The sequence below is a fragment of the Cannabis sativa genome, chromosome 9, assembly GCF_029168945.1.
Source record: "Cannabis sativa cultivar Pink pepper isolate KNU-18-1 chromosome 9, ASM2916894v1, whole genome shotgun sequence".
Lineage (NCBI taxonomy): Eukaryota > Viridiplantae > Streptophyta > Magnoliopsida > Rosales > Cannabaceae > Cannabis > Cannabis sativa.
The window spans coordinates 59876167-59902199 of NC_083609.1; the positions used below are offsets into that span (position 1 = coordinate 59876167).

Consider the following 26033-nt stretch of genomic DNA (forward strand, 5'->3'; position numbering starts at 1 on the left):
AGCAAACTTAGTCAAACTCTCCTTATGGATGGTTTCACTCAATCCCTCTCGGACAACTCATTATTCATAAAAAAGACCAACAATATATTCTTGGCCATTCTCATTTATGTGGATGACATAGTTGTTGCAAGCAACAATGACAATGCCATATCACACTTCAAAACATACCTTCATGACAAATTCAAACTTAAAGACCTTGGCACCATTCGATTCTTCCTTGGTCTTGAAATCGGTCGCACAAAGAAAGGCATTTCCGTCTCTCAACGACCTTTCACCCTTCAATTACTACAAGATACGGGCTACACTGGTGCCAAACCAGCATCTACCCCCATGGAAACAAACCTCAAGTTAAGTAAAGACAAAGGGAATCCTCTCCCTGATCCTACAGCCTATAGAAGTCTCATAGGCAAACTTATATACTTGACTATTACACGGCCTGATATTTCTTATGCCGTGAACCACCTCACTCAATTTCTCACTTGTCCACGGGTTCCACATCTCCATGCTGCAAATCGTATATTGCAATATCTCAAATCCACCCCGGGCCAAGGACTTTTTTTTCCTTCCAACACCACACCTACTATTTCAGCATATGCTGAAACAAGCCTTTCCCCGTCCAATGTTCAAGTGTCCTTCTTCTCGGATGCCGATTGGGGGGCTTGTCAAGACACAAGACGCTCCATTTCGGGCTATTGTCTTTTCCTTGGCAAATCTCTTGTGTCATGGAAATCAAAAAAACAACAAATTGTTTCCCGCTCTTCCGCTGAAGCAGAATATAGAGCGATGGCTAATGCCACTTCTGAACTCACCTGGATCATCGCTCTCCTCAAAGATTTTGGCGTCAAACTTACGACTCCAGCCCTGCTTTACTGCGACAACACCGCTGCAATTCACATCAGTGAAAATCCTGTCTATCATGAACGCACAAAGCATGTGGAAATTGACTGCCATTTCATACGAGAGAAGGTCCAACAAGGCTCGATCAAGCTACTTCATGTCTCCTCACAAAACAACCTTGCTGACATTTTCAGTAAGGCGCTCTTACCAACTCACTTCTCCAACATTGTATCCAAGATGGGCTTACTTAACATCTACACTCCATCTTGAGGGGGGCTCTTAGGATTAGTCTTGGATTAAGTTGTTAAGCCTTGGATTAGGTTAGTTAAAGGTTGTTTTGTTTGTTACAAATCCTTGTCAACAGCTGTACATTTCAGTTACAGCTTTAGTACTTAGTTTCTACTAACCATTTCTTGATTGTATTTGGCTATATAAAGCCCTCTTTCCTTTACTGTAAAATCAGTTCAAACATATCAATAAAAGCTCTGATTTTCTCTGCTTCTTCTCTCTATTTCTCATAATAAGGAAGTACTGATAATGATATTTAAGAAAAAAAAAACATATAGTATAGTCATTACATATATCTATTATGCAATTTGAGCCAAGTCCCAAGATAGTACAATCATTACATAATTTACATTAATTATAATATAATATTTACTGATAAAATACAAAATAAAAGCTTATAAAACACTTATTATTATTATGTAACATAATAACCATTCGTAATTGATCTAGGCTTGCATCTCTCCAGTAGTACTACTATTATTAAAACACTTAAATAATCTTTTTAGTTTCTGAAGAAAAATGATATGAGGACCGATAGGAATAGTAGTTTCTGTAGTAATGTTTTCATTATGGCTTCTTCTTGGATCAGGAATAGTAGTTTCTGTAGTAGTGTTTTCATTATGGGTTCCTCCAGCTGGATTAGAAATTTCTGTATTAGTGTTTTGATCATTATGGCTTCTTCTTGAACTGACGGCAGTAGTGTTTTCATTATGGCTTCTTCGTGCTTCTCCATTCTCTATCTCATGATACCAACCGAGTAGTCTCTTTCTAGGCTTGAACTTGGATTGAGAGAAGAATATTATGTTAGTCAAATCAATGAAGATTGGAAACACAAGAAAAGGAAACAAAATTATTGGCAAAAACTCCAAAAGGCAGGCACAAAGTCGTATTGCTAAAGATTCTGTAGCCATGAAAGTTGTGAGGCAAAAACTCGTCATCGTGAAAATCACAGACACGTAAAGCGAAAGTATTCCAATTATGAATGCCAATGGCAATGGTAGAAATAAGTCATCTTCGGAGAATCGAGAGATTATGATGAACAAGTTTAGCATTATGGCGATTGAAGAAGATGACATGGCAATGATATTTGATATCGAAAGAATATTTTTTAGTATGGATGATGATGATGATGAGTTTGGTTTTTCATCCTTGGAGATGTCAGAATTTGCTTGGAAGATTATTGTAACAATTATTGTTGCGACAAGTAGACAAATATTTGCATTCTTTTTCATCCATTTTTCTGATTCTTTCATCAATTGACTATGTTCTTTGGTGAACAAGTCTTGTGGTGTTTGATGCTTTGAATTCATTTTGTTCCTGAATGCAGGGATCACAATCTTTCTAACCTCCTGTACATAAAAATAAATTATTGTCGGTGTGAGAATTTCAAATGAAAAAAAGTTAAATATATATGCCAAATGGTACTATGCTTTTTTCATGGAAAAAGAATCTAAAAAAGAAGAAATGACCATTCATATAAGTGAACATGTGTACTATATATTGCTCACGTACGTTTTTATCACTTTCTACATATATTTATAAATTATAACACTTTACAAAAATATAGTGTTATATGTAATAAAACTAGTATTAAATTGTAGAAATCATCTTTTAAAGCCCTATCTATAAATTTATCTAGGCTTTAGTTATATATTTTGAAAGCATATTTATATCACTAATTTTGATCTATTCCATTTTCTTTTTATATAAAATTATAAATAGATTTTATAAATTAGCAATAGTTTTTTTAGTATGTTGTTAAGTAGCAAATTTACTTAATTTATAGGGTTTTGAATATAATTTAATTATCAATAATAATAATAAGGAATTTTTTCGTTTTTACACTTCAAAATATATATATATATATATATTTTTGTATTTTTACGGAATTCCATGGAGAATGGAGCAACATAAATCATAATCAAAATCTACATAACAATCTACACAAAAACCACCGAAAAAACTACTGGAACAACTTAAACCGTAAATTTAAAAAAAAAATTTAAAAAACAGTAGACAAAATAATTTTTCTAAAAATAATAACATAAATACCCAAAATTTTGAGTTTGTAATAGCCAACTGATTAATTATAAAATTTGGCTACTTATGCCATAATAATAATAATAATAATAATAATAATAATAATAATAATAATAATAATAATAATAATAATAATAATAATAATAATAATAATAATAGAAAATTTTACAATGCACCTCCTTAAAATGGATACATTAATGTACCCTTATCTATTTTAGCACATGAACTAATTTTTTAGTCAATTTTTTTCTCATGGCCATGTACGTTATAGTTATTTAAGACATCCTGCAAAATTTTAAGAAATTTGGAAAAGTTTAACACGCCGAAAAATACGTTCAAACAGTGTGTTGCACGCATGACTATTTTATTTTATACGCGTGTAAAATAGACTGTTTAAATATTATTTTCTATATTGTAAATTATTCTAAATTTTTTAAAATTTTGTAGGTTATCTTAAATAGTTTTAACGTACATGAATATGAAAAAAAAAATAGACTAAAATATTCTTTTGGATGCCGAAACAAGTTAAAGTGCATCAGTACACCCCTTTTAAGGAAGTGCATTGTAGAATCACCTTAAAATAATTACCTGAAACCACAAGATTTCTTCTCGCATTTGTAGCGCCGATCCTACGATACTCCTCCGAAGTATATTTTCCGGTGGTTTACGGGCAGCAAGATGCAACAAGTTGTTTTGTTTTTTATCTTCATAACTTTGTACCACTTGTTTTGATAAACCTACCTCATGTATTAGCTTAAATATTTCCACTTGACGATACTTCACAGCATAGTAAAATATATTCTTTTGATCAGAGTCATTTTCCCAAATCAATTCTGGATAGGCAATAATTAACACAACCAAGAAATCATGGTTACCTACTTTGGTTGCTTCCATCAATAAGTGAAATGGTGAACTAATTACACTACTAATTGCAGCATAATTGTAATGCTTTAACTCCAAAGTTTGATTCCACAGCCTTTTCACCAATTTTAATGCTTTTGATTCCTCTTGTGCCTCTGATTTGCCAAATAATTTGGAACATATAGTACGTGATGATAACATATATATGAAATTAACCATAGTGTTTTCATTTTATAAAAATTGTTTCCATTTCGAGATTAGTACTCTTTTTCATTTCAATATATATATATTTTTTTAAATGAATAAAAAATCAATTATAAAAGTATAAATAAAAATCCCTACAATTAATTACTATATTTCAAACTCTACTTTCCACATCCTAAATTATTTAGACCAAAGTTGATCATAACACTTAAATATTAACACTACAAAAAATAGCTGTATTTAGTGAATATATATATATATATTTTTTTGGAATTAAATGTGACTAATATTTTGGAACTAAATGTATGATTTTTATTTATAGTGTAATGGACAAATTAAACCCCTTTCTTTTTCTGGCTATATAGATTAATCACCATGATTAAATTATTAAAATTATAAAGTTGAAATATATAAGAATAAAAAGCTTAATTATTATATAATAATGATCTAGTATATTACTTTTAGGAGATGAGAACAAGTAAGGGGGCTTCCGAGACAAGAAGTGCAAAGGTGTTAGTCCTTCTTCATCCCTACTATTCACCACACGATTTGCAAATTCATCATCATTTTCTACCATCGTTAGTGCTAAATCTGAAAAAAAAAATATATATATAAATATAAAAAAACTTCAACTTTTTCAATTGTATTATCTAAAACAAATTAATTTATAAGAATTTTATGGACATAACGTACGTACCATACAAATCGTTGTAGATGCAATTGTAAAAAATTTTCATTTTGTCTTGACTTTGATCATGAGCAAAATAAGTTGTAATTTGAGGTTGCTTATACAAATATGATGCTACCTCTCCATGACCAAATGAAACAGCAATGGCAAATGGGCTGACGCCTTTAGTGTTCGACGTGGTGATGATATTTCTTGGCATATTAACACGATCTTTAAGAAATTCTTTAACCATTTTGATGTCACCGGTAGCACAAGCCAAGAAAAAGGCGGTGTTGCCGTTTGCATCCACGTCTGTGAGGTTGATGTTCCCCAAATGTTGCTTAAATATCCCTTTAACAAACTCGGTTTGGTTGGCTCCGGCCGCCACATGGAGAAGAGTTTCTCTTCTGTTGTCAGTCTTTAGAAGGTGGTTGTTAAACAGATCATAATTAGGGTTTTCATAATTATTATTAATAATACGTTTAGCTTTAGCGTAGTCTCCACTGAGTGCTGCATGGAAAAGGGCCATTCTAATCGACCATTCATCACCTGTTAATAAATATTAGTCACTTGTAATAAATGATATAAATAAATTAATGGTATTTATTATGATGATCTTTATATACATAATGATATATTGTCAAGTACTTCATAAGGAAGAGGGCGTAATTTACTCGTACGTGGATCGATAATTTGGGGAGGAATAGTTGGATGTGGTCTAGAAGTAGAAGCCTGATCATCCTGAAGATTTTGATCCATTGCTATAGCACCATGCAAGTTGTGTTGATATAAGATACAACTTAATGATCAAGTGTTGTGTTATATATATATATAGAAGAATTCTTATTAGTGATCAAGTGAGAAAAAGTTGGAGTATAAATCAACTTGTGTATGGCAAGTTGCTTTCTCCAGCTGGAATCACATGCATAATAAAGTAAAAGTAAAAGTAAAAGTTAAAGTTAATAATCACTATTCAGAAACCACTATACTACAAAAAAAGAGTACTTAATTTAAGCGAGTTTGAAACTCACATATCTGTAATTATGTCGGTTCGATGGACCGATAAATATATATTGTACCCATAAAAAATTGAACATCATATGTGACTGAGAATGATAGGGTTAGGGTTAGTACACACGAGCCAAAACCAAAACAAATGAAGCGACAGTTATAAAGTAACAGAAAAAACTCTACACCAATGAAAATATGAAAATTCAAAAACTTAAAGATTTTTTTAGAGTAACAATGAGAGAAGAGAAATGCTTGTATTTCTTGAAGTGAAGTTAATGTTAATGGACAAGTGATGTACGCAAGCTTGACACATAATCGAGTGACTTGCATTGTCCATGGTTGAGTGACCTAGGTTGAAACCATGGTCGAGTGACCTATTTAAACAATGGTTGAGTGACCATAGTTCTTCACATGGCCGAGTGACTTCAAGCCATGTTTGGCCAAGTGACTTTGGTCTTCATATGGTTGAGTGACATTCTTTCTCACGTGGCTGAATGACTTTAAGTCATCACTACTACAAAAAGTACAATACCCATTAGTTTTTGAGTGTCATTTAAAGAATTTGCGTCGGGTAGGAAACCGACGTATATGCCATAATCGCAAATAGTTTCTTATTAACGTCGTTTTTGAAATGACGCAAAAAACAATTATTTTCATTTAAAAATCGACACAAAATATACACTCTTCTTTTTTATCTTCTGCTTCAGTTTGAAAATAACGCAAAATTATTCGTGGCATTTCCAAACAGTCACTAAAAACTTATACCGTCAGTTCTAAAATGACACATAAATTGTTGAAATAATTTTTTTTCACCTATTGCGTCGGTTATAAAATAAAGCATAAATATAGATAAGGGAAAATTGTAAAAAAAAAATCACCTATTGCGTCAATTATGATATACGGGCTCGTCGCGACTAGAATTCAATTTCTTTCTTCGATCTCTTTTAGTAAAATATGCATAACTTTCACATACAAACTTCAAATGAGTTGATTCAAAATATGTTGGAAAGATGAAAAAGAGATCTAAACTTTTATGTTTTGAGTTTTTCTAAAATCTGAACAAAATATAGTTGAATTTAAGCTTGAAGTTTCCACTTTAATTTCTTGTAAAATTTTCTTTATTTTATAGATCATTTTCGATATTTGACCAAGTGTGAAACTTGAAACTAAAGAAAATAAGCATAATGCTATTCCAAAAATAATAATAAAGATGAAAAATAATTATAAAAAGTGATCCAAAATATAGGTTAAAAATAGCATAACAAATTTCCCTCAAACTAAATTCTTCTCGCTCTTGAATAAGACTAAAAACTATAAGACACATGCACAAACTAACACACAATTAACCAAGCCTTCAAACAATTAAAATGATGTTGCCGCCTATAAAACTTCAATCTATTAATTAAACTAGAATTTCAATCCTAAAAATCTAACAATTAATTTAGATGTATACTTACTTTGAAAAATAATGTATAGATGTAAATTAACTTCAAAAAAGCATCATAATCATTCTACATTGTCCAATCTTTCCAGATGATTAATATTGCTTGCAATATATATAAGTGGTTAATAGTAATAGGAATGGATTAAGAGCATTGCTATTAGGCACTAGTGGTGCCTAGCACCTTCTCGGCATGTTACGTTGCGATTGGCTAGCGATACTGCCTAAAAACTATTATATTAAATTATATGGGACCAAACTAATAGTGACATTAACACATACAAAAATACCATGTACCACTAGTGATCTTTAAACTTTTCTCATGGATTAATCATGTAAATAGGTTAATTATGATGTAGTAATTAATGAATGTAAATTATGTCACTCAGGTGATCACTAAGGAGTTTTTAGATTACGTATATAATGACGTAAGGAGTTTCATAAAATGAATCACGTGAAATACATATTCTTTTCAACAACAGACAACCATGTAAGGATAACCAGTCCAATATTCCATGTGGTAAATTATATATAATGGTGAGAAAAAACAAAGTTAAAATATACAAATTAGTAATAAAGCCACTAATTAAGACTGTTCATGGATTGATGATTTCATCCCAATTTTTTATTTTTTTCTGATCCAAATTAGTATTACGAATTTTAAAATTTAGAACCAAACTGAACCAATCTATAAAACCTTTGTGTAGTTACTTTCATGATCATCCCCTCCAAACGAGTGCTTGTCCGCCATTAACTAAAAAAAAATATAATGTGATTTTTAGTTACAATAAAAAATTACTTGTGTCTAAAATATATTATTTAGATACAAAGTGTCACTAATTTAGTTTTAATCATAATAAGTAATGTAATTAAAAACACATTTAGTCACAACAAATTGTGATTTTTGTGACTAATACTTTTAGCCACGTACCTTTTAGTGACAACGTAAGAATAATAATTTATAATTAGTCACAATTTTTTTTACTTTTTTACTTTTAGTCACAAATTTTGTTGTGACTAAAAATAAGATTTTTCAGGCTGAGGTGTGGCTATAGGGGCTGAAATGGTTACTTTTGCCTCTCTCATAGCGGTGTCCATCAAACTACACATATTACATAAACCATCCATAATAACATTGCATAAAAATTATGTTAGTGGTTTGAAATATTTTGCGGTACTATTATAGTTTGCATTTTTGTTAAACTAAGCGGCGGGATCTAGTTTGCGATTTTGAATTACACGCCAATTATTAATTTGGTAAAGTTATACAATAATTCACATTTGTAAAGTTAATTTTGAAGTTTCAAAATATATTTGATTTAAGTCTTAGTGAATATTATGAAGCTTATGTATACCATTAAGATTTGAACATTATTTTATAATTTTTTTTTTGTATGTTCTTAAAGATTTAAGTATATGTATAAACATATTTGGTGGAGTTTAAAATTTTAAATATTATTTTTTAGTTATTTCATGTCCTATATTAGTTTAAATTTTGTTGTAATTTTTTTAACGTTGTGATTAAAATTGCACATAATTAATATTCCAGCAATTCACAATTGGCGGCAACACCTCGAACCAGAATAGTTCATTGTCTAACCACAAAGGGCATACTTTGCCAAACCATGTGCTGAAAAATTCTTATCGCAAGCCACATGGGATAAAACTGTCTCTAAAAATTTAGACAATAAAATTATAACATTCTCAAACAACACCTCCAGCTCATTAGAAACACCCTTCTTTTGTAGATAGATGTTACTAGAGAGCCAAAATTTCGAGTTGTAATACAAAAATACTACCTGAAAAAACAAACAATTCAAAGAAACAACAGGTATTAAAAAAGCAAAAATCATTGAATTAAATTTAATAGACTAAATTCAGATTTAAACACCTAACTAAAAAACTAAAACTCAACTACAAAAAGAGAACGAAATCTCGACTAAAACCTACAGAGAACCAACCAAAAGTATAACCTTTTGGCTAAAAGCAACAAACTAAGAACACTCAGCAAAACACGTGTGATTTTGATTATATTAAATTTAAACTTATCGGCAAAGTCTTAATAATTGTAGGCCCTCCACAAAATCAAGCAACAAATTAAATAATAATAAATAAAATTATATTACAACAAAATTAAATAAAAAATAAATAATGTGAAAGAACGATGACAAAACAATCTATAATATAATATAAAACAATCCATAATCAAATGTAAAGACTTTGAATACTTATCTGTCAAAACTAAAAAGTCGTTGAAATAGAAGTTTTGAGCACAAAATGGATCACTTCACTTGCCCAATGAACAAACCACAAAATTACCTTAAACAATTAATGACAAAGCCATAATAAATGGCACAATAGCCGTAAAAGGCACAAAAGCCGTAAAAAGTATAAAATCCATAAAAGGCATCAAAAACATCAAATTATTGTGCAATTTTGTTGTAATTTAAATATGTGTGTTGTGGAAATTTTAATAAGAAGTGTATTCTAAAAAAATAAACAGAATTTTTACACCACATACTGAAATTTTCAACTTTTTTCCTTTTCGACTATGGGGCAGAATTTTTTTCAATAATACTGTGTTAAGTTTTTACTGTTGTTCTACAATTATTTTTTAATTGTTTCACTGTTAATTTTAATTATTATGTTTCGTTTTTTTACGATTGTTTTATAAAAAGATAGTATTTTTGTAAAAAAATTCCATGTAGTAGTATAAATTTTCGCCTAAAATTCAGTATTTTTGTAAAAATCCCAAAATAAAATAAAGACTACTCCTAACCTATCTGAAGCCCAGCACCCAGCCCAACCTTCTCAAAATAAAAAGAAAAAAGAGCCCAGCCCAGCCCAACATCCAAACACCTAAATCTTCTCACCTCCTAAAACGACAAGCCGCATATAGTTCAGATATTTAGTTTACGTGGAGAAACTTCTTCATGTTTCATGCATGTTTATTAACATAAAATCTACGTACTCGAAATATATACAAAGCTGAATATATAACTTGCTGAAATTTTGTGTTTTGCTGCAAAATTATTGATTGGATAATTTATTTTGTTAAATGATAAAATAAATTCTGTATTTTTAAAATAGTATAAATTAATAAGATACTGAACTCAATTTTACATATTTTTGTAATATCACCAACTTTAAGATAATTCTTAATAGAAATAGACATAGAAAACGCAACTACTACCTCTAAATTGAGTTATTATTAAATTTTATTTTGATAAATAAGTTTCAAAATATTATTTTTCTATTTATTTATTTTTATTATAGTTAGAAGCTATTTATTCCTATATTCTGCAATCTGGTACTGTATTTTAGAATTTAAGTGCAAACTTTATCGAAACTATATAGGGTAGGGTTTCATCAAGTTTGCATCAAAATGTATCAAATTTTGCATATTGAACATAAGTAGTTATATTATGATCATTATGATTGTCTTTTGGAGAAAATATTGGTGCAAAGAATCACAACATATATTACAAAAAGTTTATCTTTTGCAGGGAGAGCCACATTGACTATGTGCTTTTTTCTAATTTCTATTCTTAATGAGCTCAAATAATGAATTTTTTAAAGAAGATTTTGTGAAATTAATGTCATTTTTTTGTAGAGCTTTCTTCAAAAATGTGGTGAAATGGAATTAATGCTACCACAATATAGGGTAATACGTTTGGAAAATTTTTCTACTAAGAAAGATAATCTCTGAGTGAAATGGTAAATTACTGGAAAAAAAAAATCGTAGCAATGAAAAAGAAGTTAAAAGCTGGTATTGAGATGGAGAGGTTTTTGGATACTTAAGCATAAATTTATAATTAAGAATCAGCACCAGTATATATTGTTAGACCTAATTAGAACATTAGCATAATTGATAGAGAATGGTTATGTGGGCGAATTCAATATACATGTTTTTGTGGGCTCTATTGTTGTAATTAATACAATGATTTTTATTTACCCAAAAAAATAAGGTAAAGAAGAAAGAAGGATAAATATTAAATAAGGCCATACTTCCACTTTATTTTTATAGCAAAACCATATAAAGTTGGTAGCCACAAAGATATTTGAGGCAAGCACACACATAATTAATTAAAGCAAACCATATAATTATAGATCACAATAAGAAAGTTCATGTGATCAATTACAAACCTTAAGAGATAATTAATTATCTCAAATATGAAACACAAAAACAAACCAAACTACATATGAAGCTGCTGGGCACATATGTATGTGGAAGTGGAAGTTAAGTAGCAACTGCATCCTCAAATTGATAGTGGCTAGACATTTTTTGGAGGATCCTTCTGAAATTATTAAAGTAAATAAAATTAAAAATAATACCAAACTCATATAGTTGATCACCAAAAAATATGTAAAAGTATAAAAGTTGAGTTATTAGTACTCAACTAAAAAAAAACTACTTTTTAATGATAATTTTTTATGATTTAATGTAACTTTTAGTCATGACTAAAACATAGTATTTAGATACAGGTTGTCACTAATTTAATTTTAGTCACAACAAGAAAGTACATTTAGTCATTACAAATTGTGATTTTTGTGACTAATACCTTTAGCCACGGACCTTTAAAAGTAACAACATAGAAATGATGATTTATAATTAGTCATAATTTTTTTACTTTTAGTCGCGAATTTTGTTGTAACTAAAAGTAAAATTTTCTGACGACACACAATATACCAAATATATAAGGCTTTGACATTTGTTTTTTGTATTAGCCAATAATAAAACTTTTTGGTAGGGCTAACAAAAGGAGTCAGACAGACACGATAACATGATTCAAAACCTGCATAAAAGTTAGTGGATTTGGATTTATCTTAAATGGGTTTGGATTGATACGACTAATATGAAACTAACTATTGACCTATTTAAAGTTATTTTAGTGTTTTAACAGTTCATAAATGGGTCATAAACGTATTGAATATGTCATAACGTATTAACATGTCATTAATTAATTAATTAAAGTTGACAAGTTTCAAAAAAAAAAATCTAATTACAAATGTTTTATAGAGGTCGTGTTGTGTCAACCCGTTTATAAATGGATCGTGTTTAGATTTTATTTTTTGACACGATTGTTAAACGGGTCATGTTCAGGTCGAGCATATGCTTATAATACACGAGTCTCGACATGACACGAATACGACCCGCAAACATGAATTGACACCCTAACTTTTTGTCATGATATCTATATGGAAAGAATATTATAATTGGGACTAAATATATTATATTCAATATTACATTAATATGGAAAAAATATTATTATAAATTTTTAGTTGGGTTTGATTTTTCTCTCTTGGGGTCCTAAAATGGATAAAAAATTGTAAACAATCAAGATATCTGTAATCATTTATCAAATTTGGATCACTCGTAACAAAGTTTATTGGAAAAGATATCTGTAAATAGAGTGAATAATATATATGATATATATACCATAGGAATGTGAGTGACGTTTTACCTTCAAAAGTAAGCTCAAAAGATAAGGATTAGTTTAGGAATTTGTCTATGATTTTGTAATTATAATTGCAACTTATTAATTCTATTAGTTTTTAGCTCATAGCTAGTATAACTTTGCCCCATGTTCATAGCCTATTAGTTAGGCTCCTTTCACTTTTCTGTTAAGTTTTTTATGCCATGTTGGCAACCTTTGTTTTGTCCATATGACAACTCATTATTAGGTTTGTTGTTAGGAGTTGGTTATTAATTTTTTTGTTTTGGTGAGTTGAGAGATAGAGGAAAAGAGTGAAGAGAGAACTCTATTATACATAGATTGTATTCACTCCAAACTTCACAGAGATCGAATGGCTATGAACTCAAATTCATTTGAGCAAGTTTGAACCTCTTCAAAGTTATTGTTTGTGTGGAGGTTGAAGCTTGAGGTTGGAGTTAAGATTAAGATCCTAATTAACAGTGGTATCAGAGATCAGGTTAGAGCAACATAATCTCAAGGATGAAGAATAAAGTAGTTTCATCAAGAATGGAAGAACATAATTGAAGAATAATTTAGTGGAAAGAATAATTTCTGCTTGTGGAGAGAAACATAATAATCATTCTATGGCTTGAAGATTAAGTGTTGAGAAATAGGTAGTGAAATTGCACAACTAAAGATTTTTAAGAGTTCTTGATTAAAGTCTTTATTGGTATTTATTTATTCAAATGTTATCCGAAACAACTCATCACACTTTTATTTATTACAAATATATCTTTCTGGATTGGTTCAGTATATTGGTAATGGATTATAATAGAAATAAATGAGAATAATATTATGATGTATACAATGGTGTATTGACGAAAAATTCCGTACTTTTAAATTCCTTTATTAATAGAAGCATATAAAAATTAAGGGTAAAATGGTAATTTTATTTTTATAGATGTATATAGCTGTCATCTTTAATTTATTTATATAATTATGATGTAATGAAGATGAGCTTCGTACAGAATAGAAGATCAATATTTGACATTATTAAAATTAAAATTAAAATTATTGCTGAAAAGTTTAATACAAATTTCCTTAATTTTGTTATATGAATTTTAATTAAATTTTCATTCTAGCTAGTATATTAAAATCTTAAGGATGGGCTGGTCATCATCTAATTCTAACTCTTAATTACTTAATTACTACTAGTTGTTACATAGAGTTGTTTAATAATTAATTAGAGTAGGCCCTATGGCTCATAAATCCATCCAAAGTCCAACCCACTTGTACTAGTAAGTAATTATTAAGCAACTATAGTTCTCCATCGATATGTACAGGGACACGATTTTATCGTGTGGTTGTACTTTTACGGAATGTATTCCGTGATGTACGACAGCCGTTAAATGAGAGAGTTATTTGATATGCGGGTTGAGATTGATCTAGGGGTAATTAGGATTAAAAAATAGTAATGTATCCTGAGACCCATCTAATGTATTTCGTACATTACGAAATACATTTCGTGAAAGTACATTACATGACAAAATTGTGTCTATATATATGATATATTGTACCATGTTCCATCATTACAAAAAAAGTTATGGATAATCTTTTAGGAATAACATAAATTTGTTGTAATTTAATGACTTTTAGTCAAAATAAAAAGTTACTTGTCACTACAACATAGTATTTAAATATACGTTGTTATCAATTTAATTTTTGTTATAATAAGTATTGTGACTAAAAATATATTTAGTTACAACAAATTATAATTTTTGTGACTAATATTTTTAGTTGCAAATCTTTTAGTCATAATATAAAATTGATAATTTATTAATCACAACTTTTTTATTTTAGTCACAAATTTTATTGTGACTAAAAGTATATTTGTTTAGTGCATGTATACATACATTTTAGATAGGTCAACATTTTTAGTTATATATGTTTTGACATTTTAATATTTTTGCGGTCCTAATTCTATGGTAGTGATTTAAATTAATCACTACTCTGGCTCGTTTAGAACGCTGTATTAGGTCGTATTGTATTGTATTGTATTATATTGAATTAGATTATATATCATATTTTTATATAATACTATGTTAAATTTTAACTTATACTAAAATATTACATATTTAGGTGTTCATAAAAGTTAATACCACATATAGTTTTACATAAAAATATTGCATAAAATACAATTCAATATAATACAATACAATACGACTTAATACGGCGTTCCAAACGAGCCCGTATTGATTTATTTATGACACTTCTAATTTAATGATTAATATTATTTTTGTATTTGAATAAAAATATTAAATAAATAAATACTTTTTTAATTATATAATGTATAAAAAAAAATAAATAATTTATTGGTGATTTATTGTAGGAGTAATGAATTTTAGTAAAATATATAATTAAATATTCCAGCTTTTATTTGCAACCTATGAATGATTTCAAAATATAATTGTTCAATGTTTATATAAGTGTCTTTTATAATATTTGGAAATTATTATTTGTCAAAATTAGTTCCTTCAATTTATTTATTTAAAAATTTGCTACAAAAATTTCTATGTAATTCATTTTGTTGCACTTATAAAACGTATATAAGTTTTTTGGTAGCAAAAATTCTTATCTAATTCATTTTGTTATACTTAAATTTCTCTACGTAGTTTCACTCAAAAAAAAAATCTATACGTAGTCATTTTGTTACAATAATAATCTCTTATTGTTACCAATTCAAGGACTAATATTGTATTAAATGTGTAATCGTAGATATTTTTGCTGTCAAATATGAATTATATAAAAAAGTTTGCCTCTAAAATTATATAATGATTTAAGTGCAACAAAATGAACTATAAGAATTTTCTCCAAAAAAAAAAAAAAATTAAATAAATATTTAAGTAGAACAAAGTGAACTAAATAAGAATTTGTGCTACAGCAAATACATTTATTTCTTCCAAACATTATTACCTGTGTTCATCTCATTCTATTATTTTTACATTCATTATGTATATCATCATTATTCCATCCTTCTAAGTAACATGTATAATTAGAGACGAACTCTATTGGGCTATATAAGCAAAAATAAATTATATATATACTTCAAAATTTTGATTTTATTTTATTTTTTTAGATAATTAAAAAAAGGCATCATCACAATTATATTTCATATTAATTAAGTCATTGTCAAATTAAATAAATTTTTTAAATGTATTTATAATTTTTGTTTGATGTAGGTACGTACGTACATAAAAATATGATTTTTACAACAATTAAATCCCACATATTCTGTTATTGAAAGTCGACAAATAATCATGCATCTCATTCATTTTGCATTATTTTTTTTATCTAAAGAAGTAATAAAATTAAAATTTTCTTTTCTCCATTAAAATAAAATAATATATTTAATATCTAATTAATTTATATAAATTAGTAAGTATTCACATAGTTGTTTGCTTTTTTTTTTTTTTGAAAAAAAAGTCTAAGTATTCACATAGTTGTTTGCTTTTTTTTTTTTTTGAAAAAAAAGTCTAAGTATTCACATAGTTAGTTTTTGTTTTGTTTTTTCCGAAAAAACATTAGTGTAGAATCATAGATACATAATATTATATAGGGAAATTCTACAATGTACTCCTTAAAATGAATACATTGATACACCTTTATCTCGGTGGAAAATTTTTTAGTCTAATTTTTTTTTTCATATTTATGTACGTTATAGCTATTTAAGATAACCTACAAAATTTTGAGAAATTTCAAATAATTTAAAATATAGAAAACAATATGTTCAAACAGTCTATTTTACACGCGTATAAAATAAAATAGTCACGCGTGCAACACACTGTTTGAACGTAGTTTTCAGCGTGTTAAACTTTTTCAAATTTCTTAAAATTTTGCAGGTTGTCTTAAATAACTATAACATACATGACCATGAAAAAAATTTTGACTAAAAAATTATTTCGGATGCTAAAACAGACAATGGTGCATCAATGTATCGATTCTAAGAAGGTGCATTGTAGAATTTTCCTATTATATATATGCACTGGTGAGAGCGAAAATAATACTCTCATATTAAGAAAAAAAAAAACCTAACTATAAATTTATGTAATGTTACCTTGTCATCGGGTTGTTCTGGTAACTTGCCGTTGCCGGAATTCACAGGAGGACGAACCCCATCGGATGAGTCTCCAGAAACTCCATTTTTGTCACCGAATTCATCTTTCGGGTTTGGAACTGAGTTCTTTTTACCATCAATACTCACATTCTTCCTTCCTAATAATTAAAACATGTAAATTAATTAAAAAATAGCTTAAATTATTTATGACCATTAATTCCATCTTATATATGTTTTAATGATGTTTAATGTGTTAGCCATTCTGTTATGTTAATCACGACATTAGAACCTGCATATTATATATGTAGTAATTAACTGGTAATTCTATATTAATCACATATATATATGTTCTAATTAATAATCATATATAGAGATAAAAGTACATATAATTAATTAAAGTACTTAACTAGTAATTAATTCTTGTTTCTCACACCGCAACCGGCATATAATAATAAATCGAATCCGTGTTACCAAAACAATTTATTTGAGACCTTCCCTCCCTTCATATATATATAAAGAAAATTGTCAAAAGATATTATTTGAGTCTAACACTTTTTTTTGAGTGTAATACTGTTATTGATGTAATTAAGTATTGAGTTTTATATAATTTTTTAAAAAATAATTTTTAGCTAAAGAATATTGCTAAACAATTATAAAGTGTCATATACACTCGTATATAAATTAAGTATACCAATATATTTCATATAATAGTAGTTTAGAAATGATCCCAATTTAATATTATATTGAAGTTTGTAATCTTAGTTTTCTGTATGAACATGAGGAAAATTAGGGGAAAAAAAGAACAGTTTTTAATGGTTACATTTTATTTAAATAATTATTTAAAATTAATTAAAAATAATTAATAAATTACATATATATCAAACTAATTTGATCTTATTTGATCCCTTTTTAATATATTTTTTTTTCTTATAAAACATTATAATCAAGATTAATTTTATCTCAAAAATTCAATTTAATTATCATAACCAAATGCTATATAGTTTTCGTAATTAGTTACTAAACAAGATTATAATTTTATATGATTCATTATAATTAATTAATCCAATTCCAAAAACACAATTTTTTCTTTTTAATAATAATCTGTTAATTATTAGCAACCTTGATTATAAAAAAAAATAACCATCATGCAGTTATATATTATATATATAAATGCAAAGAAATTATATATATATATACATGATTATATAGGGTATAATCAAATTACCAGAGTTATTATTATGATCATCAGCAGATTTAGTTCCCTTGACAGTTAATGAGTCTTTTCCTTCTGGCATGGTCACTTTATCAGCAGTAGCAGTTTGTTTAGACTTTTTATAACTATTAGTTGATAATGAATTCACTCCAATATTATTAAGATTCTTCACTACTTCAGCATCATTTGTTGATGACACTTTTGGTGTGGTTATTTGTAATGAACTAGCCCCATTTGTCCTCGAATTAACAACTTCAGAAGCAGTAGTAGTGTCGGTTGAAGTTGTGGTTTTTGGGGATTGAATTGATGATTTGCCTTTGTTTCTCTCCAATGATATTATTTCATGTGTTTTTGTTGTTGGTGGTGTGGTTTTTTTCTTGGATTCAACTGATGATTTGGCTGCATTTATCGCCGTTGGTATTTCTTCAGAAGTTTTTGTTGGTGCGGTTTTTTCCGCGGATTCAACTGATGATTTGGCTGCACCGCCGCCATCGTTTGTTACAGTTTCGTCGATCGGTTTTGTTGCCAATTGATCATCATTTGGTTTCTTCTCAGCATCCTCATTACCCTTTGCCCTCTCCATATTATACCTAAAACCTTTTACTTCAAATCTTATATTGTTATGTCTATATATAGCTAGCTAGTGAGTCATTAGGGTTTTGTTGTTATGAGTTGTTAGAATTTAGAAGTGTATAGTAAAATGTATGAGGTTTTATCTTAAATTAATTAACGATAAGAGAAGTAACTAATGTATTTAGACAGGTTAATAATGTGAAAAAACAAAATAGTTAATTCAAATCAAATAATAATGAAAATTAATAGTACAAAAAATATTACTTTTTTGTTTTACAAAACAAAATAATGTCATATTTTAGTGCAAATTTTGTGTGTTAATTAAAATTAGAAAAATATATATAATCCATCAAATGAAAAGTACGTAGTATATAGTCACAAAAATTGTAATTAATTATATATAACTAATAAATATATTTATTTATTAATAAATGTTAACTTGTATTTTTTTTATTAAACAAAGGATGGTAACTTATAATTAAATTTGATAATTATTATTCAAAAAAAATTATTGAAATTTTATTCTTTCATTCACAAAAAAAAAAAAAAAAAAAAATTATTCTCGAGGAGTGATGACTAATAAAAAAATTAAAAAACTATTCTATATTATACCCTCATTTTCGTTTTAGTTTTAGAACATGTCCCTACTAACTTGTTACCTCTTGCGGTAACTGAGTTTAATGATTAATAAAATGTTGATTTTTCATTAAAAAAATTTAAAGGAAGATTTACCTAAATATATATAGATTAGTATCTAAATTAATTAAGCTTAATTATCTCTCTATAGAGATCTGAAAGTAAAAACATATTATTATTAATAGCAAAATTACTGAATTCAAAATAATTACATAGCTAGCCTTCAAATAATGCACAATTTGATAGTAAGTTGTAATAAATTCGATTAATGAAGTTCATTAAAAATATAGTTGGGAATTTCCTACCTTACCAAGTACTATATAATAAAATCAAACTTAATTATGACGCGTATGGACCAACAACTCTAATTAACAATACTTCTCCAAAACAAAGTTTAATATAATGCCTTCTTTCATTTTTTTTTTCTTTTTATTCTTAAAAAAAAGTTTGATTTATTTAAATAATTTATGTATAAATTAATATTGCTATTATTATTAGATATTAGTACATAGTGCTAACACTATTATATGGTGGAGGACTCAAGATTTAAATAAAGTGGAGGAAGTAATTTTTTGTATTTGAAAAGCAAAAACAAAAGTAAGCTTAAAAAGAAAAAAAATATACTTTTGATGGGATAATTTAAACCATTATAACCTCTATCTTATATGTTATTTAACTTAATTATTACACTAAAATTAATATTATATTTATAAATATTATTATTTATTATCTTAACTAACTAAAATGTATATACATTTTTTTCATTCCTCTATTAAAGAAAATTAATAGAGGAAATATATTATATACAAGGAACATTTATGATTAGTGACTTATCATAATAATAATTATTAAATATACATATATTTTAAACGGAAATATATTATATAGGGGCTATCTATTTTTTTAAAATAAATCGAAATATATAGGGGCTCAATTTGAATTTTGCATAAATGTAACTCTATATATGTATGTTTAGTTGAAGAAGAGTAGCTAGCTATTATTAAAGCAAGTGTATTTTCATAAAGAGGACTCATTAACGTATAAAATATATGTCTTTCATTTAAAAAAAACATATAAAATATATGAAGTGCATATGCAAATTTAGTATTGCAATAATAATAATAATAATTAAATATCAAGGATGGTGAGAACATTTCAACCAGACTTCTTCATTATTAGATCTATCAATTGAACTTTAGTTCAAGCCAAATATATATTGCTGTGTGGCCAGTACTTCTCTACAAGTGGTGTCCTTGGTTAATAATATTCTTTAAGAATTATTTTTTTAATTAAATTATATGTGACTCAATATTTAATAAATTACATTAATGTAACAATATGATATAAAAAAAAATACTAAAAATCAATTATACATTTTAGTAATACTCATATAAATATATATTGATATGCAATATTAGGACCGGCCCTAGGTATAAGCCGGTTATAGACCCGTACTTAAGACCCACTAATTTTATGGGTGCAAATGAATAAAAAAAAATACCTTTTAAAAAATATACATATTTTTTTTAGGAAATTTGCGGCATAAATACCATATGTTTTTAGTTTTATACATTTAAAAACTATATTTTTTTTTTTTGACAGATTAAATACCAAACGTTGTGTTTTACCTATTTCCGTCACTATTATTCTGTTAGTTAAAAAAAAACAAAACAGAAAAAAAAAAAGGACGTGTAAAGCTGAGATTAATTCTCACTTATTTCTTAAAAAAACAAATATTTATTTTTAAAACTTATATTCCTTAATAAAACTTAAACATATTCCTAATATATTTAATAAACAATAAAAGTAATAATTAATTTCTTTACAATAGGGCTGTTTGGAATAGGTTAATCCTAGTAAGGGAATGGTAATGTGAAACATTACCTTGTTTGTTTGGAGGGTTTAGCCTTGGAATGTGATTCCCCTAGTAATATAACTACCCTTGAGGAGGGTAATGTTCATACTTTAAAAAAGGGTAGGATTGAATTATTACCTTCCATCATATTAATTTGAATAATATTTTTGAATTAATAAATAAATTTAAATACCAATAATATTATCAGTTATTATAAATAAAATATTATAATATATAAATTTAGTCTGTGAGATCAGTTTTTTTTAACTGAGTTATTTTATATTATTAGCAATAACATATATATATTTATTATACAAAGATTTTATGCGGATGGTGTACATAAATAACATATCGAACAAAAAAAAATAACATAGTGATAAAATATATAAAAATGTTCATTTTAATTAATAAAAAATACAATAAAATTTAATGTTTATTAATTAATAAATATATTTCTTTAATAAATAATTATTTTATTTTTATATGTAATTAACATTAAATAGATATAATAAAAAAAATATTTTTATTTTAATTTTTCAAAATAATATATATAAGATTCCTGTACTCAACGAAACAGTGTAATTTAATTAACAGTAATATAATTACATATTACCCTACACAGCCAAACACAGTTTACACATTTCCCTATAATCATATTCTCCTTCATAATATTCCCTATAATCAAATTATATTGAACACCTCATACCAAACGCCCATGATTAAATAACTAATCAATTAATTTTCTTATTTTTTAATAATATTTAAAAATAACAGTTATTTTTATAATAGGAGTTCAATTTTTTTTTACCTATAATCCATTTCAACTTTAAAGTCGGTCGATCTTATGCTTAGTGATTATTATTATGAGTTATCAATATTGGTAAAATTAAATATGAAATCTCATAAAATTAATTTAATATAATACTAACAATCCCCTTTACAAGTCTCCCCAAACTAATTTATATCCCTTTGACTTATTTTGTTTGGCATTATAATATATGTAATTCTATTTTTTATTAATTCTTTTGTACTTAATTTGTATAATCAACTCTAGCCGAGTAAAGCTTCCCTTGCTTAATAAAACTTCATTATTAGTTGTTAGTTTGTTAAATCTGTTCATTAAAGCATTTCATGCTAATGTAACAGTTAAAAAATAACTGATCACATGATACTTGTAATAGTATTATTAATGGCTATTACTACCATGAGGTGTCACATATATTTATTTAATAATTATTATAGAATTAATATTTATAACCATTCCTAAAATATTACCTCTCGTAGTGGTGTTAAGTAACACTAATTTTAATATAAATTAAACCTAAATGATGGATCAATGCTTTTTTTTCTTAGATAAGCATTCATAGATTCAAATAAGAAGTTAAACCTCTTCTTCGTTACAGAATATATAATAGTTATAAGCATAAACTTATTTAGTCACAGAGTAACAAAATTATAAATTTACTTAAAACTTAAAAATGATCCAAGTTAATATTACCATCAGTTAACCTTAAGAGAGAGTGAGACCTTTTGCAAAAAGGACCCAAACCCATTAATTAAGTAAACATGCTATTAAAATGAAAATCTCCATTTTTCTCCTTGAATGAGATGTTGGGTATCCAACTTTGAGACTCTGTTCTCTCTTTGCTACGTTCTTGAAGCGTGAGTCAATACGGCTATCTTGTGTGGTTTCCAAGTATGGGTGATTCTAGTTCTGAACAGAATATTGAAGGTGATATGGAGGAGCTCCGGCTACAGTTCATAGAAGAAGCATCTCTGGAGCTGGAGGCCGACTTTGAGATCAATATCGAGATTGCGAAGACTGGGGTCCTGGCCAAAATCCTTGGTTCTCGTCCACTGACCAAAGGAAGGATTAAACAAATTCTTTCGGGGGTGTGGAGTCTGAAAGGAAAATGGAGAATGAAAACTATGGAACAAGGCACTTGGGGCATTTTCTTCGACAAGCTGGAGGATAAGGAAGAGGTTTTGAAACGGCGACCTTGGATTTTAGCAGGGCAATTGCTAAATATTAGGGAGTGGCCTCTTGATGGCAACTGGTATGGGGTTCCGATGAATAAAGCTGTCTTTTGGGTGGAGATTCATGGCCTCCCAACACCTTACCTTGCTTTTCAAAATTCCAGCGTGATTGGAGCCAAGGTTGGCGAGTTCTTGGCTTCAGATGGGGTTGACAATCGGACTATTGCAAGGCGGGGTTTTCTCAAACTCAAGGTGGATATTCATTTAGACCAGCGTCTTCCGGCGGGGTTCTACCTGAGTATATCCCGAGGAAGGAAAGAGTGGATACAGTTTAAATATCGTAAATTGCCCAAAATCTGTTTTAACTGTGGATATTTGGCCCATGATTCTAGTGTGTGTACCAGGGAGCGGGCGTTTGCCTTTCCTCCCATTGGAAATGCAGTCCCTCTGTATGGGCCGTGGATTAAGGCAAATGTTCCCATCCGTAACTGCTTTGATACGAAGAGGCCGGTGCTCCTCCGGGATGGGGAAGATCGGACGGCGAATATCCAAGCCATTCGAAGAGTCCAGGTGTCGAATGAGGGGCCCAGTACCAGAAATGGTACGAGAATTGGCGGTGAGGCCATTACCACGATTGTTACAGACAATAGTACGAAAGGTACGACGGAGGTGGGCAAAAACAATTCGAATTATTCTTCTGAAGGTGGGACAGCTGGAATGACATCTGGCACACCCAATTTCGAAGTCAAGGAGCATCCTATGAATAACCTGGGCCCAAATCCTGAAGATGCAAATGTTATAGTTTGTATGATGGCCCATAATGGGCCTGATGCGGCCCAAGTTATTGAAAAGCCTCATCATGAAGTTTGTAAGTCACGCACACCCCATCATCATCCAGAGCCCATATTCATTAATGGACCTACAGAAACGCTGGAAGAGATTACTGATAAAATCTCTGGGCCCATTTTGGATGAAGGGAAAAGCCCAAATGAAAGTGGAACTAAATGGTTTCACGATCCGAATCTACCTCTTATCTCTGGGTCACACTCTAAGAAGAGGAAGGCAGCAGGGAATGTGTCCCCAGTTATTAATTTGGCGATCCAATCAGTTCCGAAGACTCCCTCACCCCTGGGGCAGGGGTTAATTTCTGAGAATGGTGGTTTGGTTCCTTTTTCACTTGGCAAAGATTCTACCAAGAAGGGGTCTTCGAGTTCAAGAACATTGAGAGGAAGGAAAAAGTCCCTCAGCAACAATGGTGCGTCAGGTACTAAGATCTCTTCTCCTAATTCTGAGTTTGGTAATTTACTTGTGGAAGTTCAGATTGATCAAAATTTTCAAGTGGGCGAGGAGGCGGCCCTTATCAAGCCCCCCCATCCCCAATGAGGTTTCTTTCTTGGAATTGTCGCGGCCTTTCGAGACCGGCGGCAATCCAAGCTCTAAAGGCTTGGGTTTGGAAGTGGAAGGTGGATTGTGTATTTCTAATGGAAACTAAGATTGGTACTAGTCAAATGAAGTCTATTTGTAATTCTCTGCAATTCGAGAATGGTGCTTTTGTTCCTTCTGTGGGCCGTGCGGGAGGTGTTTGTCTGCTGTGGAACAGGAATGTCGATATTAAGGTGTTGGAGAGTCTTGAGTATGGTTTTGTGTGTACTGTCAATGATCATGAGATTTCAAGTATTTGGGGGCTGTTGGCAGTTTATGGGACTCCGTATGACGAGCATAAAAGGGAATTTTGGGAACATCTTTCGAATCTTGCTAATTCGTTTGATGGTCCTTGGGCCCTCATGGGTGATCTCAACATTCTCTTGAATAGAGAGGATAAATCGGGGGGGCGTACCTTTACTCACAGGGATGGTGCTATCCTTCAGAATTTCCTTCTTTCTACTGGAAGTATTGATCTTGGGTATAGTGGTTGCAAATACACTTGGTTGAATAAACGCAAGAATGGCGGGTTAGTGAAGGAAAGACTAGATCGTGTGATCGTGGATACCAATTGGTTAACTGTGTGCCCAGAGGGGGGGGTTCGTAATCTGCCGATCACTTCTTCTGACCATGGGGCGATGGTTTTTGATTCTATCATGTGTAAGACTAAAGGTTTCAGACCCTTCAGGTTTTTCGAAGCTTGGTTTGAGGACCCTTCTTGTTGGGAAGTTATCAAGGAGGCGTGGTGTAGGGGTAACCAAGAGAATGACAGGGGGAGTATTGGGAAAAGCATCAATAGAACTCAAAGTGCTCTTCGGTGGTGGAGCAAGAATGTTTTCGGGGACTGTGATAACAAGATTAAGGAATTAGAATTTGAGCTCCAAACTCTTCAATCCAAAGAGGTGCATGAAACGGACGAGGTGGCTGAGGAGGATATTCTTAAAAATTTGGGCGAGTTATGGAGACGTAAAGAATCTATGTGGAAGCAACGTTCCAGAGAATTATGGCTGTCCAAAGGCGACAGAAATTCTTCCTTTTTTCATGCGTCCACCATGGTGCGGAGGAAGAGAAATCAAATATGGAATCTGAAAAATTCCAATGGAATGTTATGTTCGAATGTCAAGGAGATTGGTACGATCCTCAATGAGTATTTTATTGATCTCTTTTCATCTAAAGGTCAGGTTTCTTATGATGGTCTAGATGTTTTGATAAGCAACTCGATTTCTCATTACGAGAATAATATGCTTACGGCGATTCCTGATCAGGATGAAATCAGGTCCCATGTTTTCCTAATGCATCCTCTCAAGGCGCCTGGTCCGGATGGTCTTTCGGGATGTTTCTACCGCAAATGCTGGCATTTTGTTGGAGATGATGTAGTCAAGAGCATTCAGCGTTTCTTCGCTTCCGGAACATTGGATCCGGGTCTCAATCATTCTTTCATCTGCCTTATCCCGAAAGGAACCAATCCGGATTGTGT

The 26033-nt window shown here is 29.4% G+C and overlaps 2 protein-coding genes across 2 annotated transcripts; both read right to left on the bottom strand.

The window, feature by feature from the left end:
• Positions 1 to 1403: 1403 nt before the first annotated feature.
• On the bottom strand, positions 1404 to 5866 carry LOC115724011 (uncharacterized). Its single transcript, XM_061104344.1, has 6 exons — positions 5578 to 5866; positions 4928 to 5446; positions 4687 to 4821; positions 4045 to 4211; positions 3754 to 3942; positions 1404 to 2474 (listed from the first exon to the last, which is right to left on the bottom strand). The coding sequence occupies exons 1-6, from the start codon at positions 5654 to 5656 to the stop codon at positions 1572 to 1574; spliced, it is 1992 nt and encodes a 663-aa protein (XP_060960327.1). The 5' UTR covers positions 5657 to 5866; the 3' UTR covers positions 1404 to 1571.
• A 5472-nt stretch (positions 5867 to 11338) lies between these two features.
• Positions 11339 to 18701, bottom strand: LOC133031074 (uncharacterized). The gene is made up of 3 exons (XM_061104345.1): positions 18106 to 18701; positions 16881 to 17038; positions 11339 to 11647 (listed from the first exon to the last, which is right to left on the bottom strand). The coding sequence occupies exons 1-3, from the start codon at positions 18674 to 18676 to the stop codon at positions 11624 to 11626; spliced, it is 753 nt and encodes a 250-aa protein (XP_060960328.1). The 5' UTR covers positions 18677 to 18701; the 3' UTR covers positions 11339 to 11623.
• Between the last annotated feature and the right edge of the window lie 7332 nt (positions 18702 to 26033).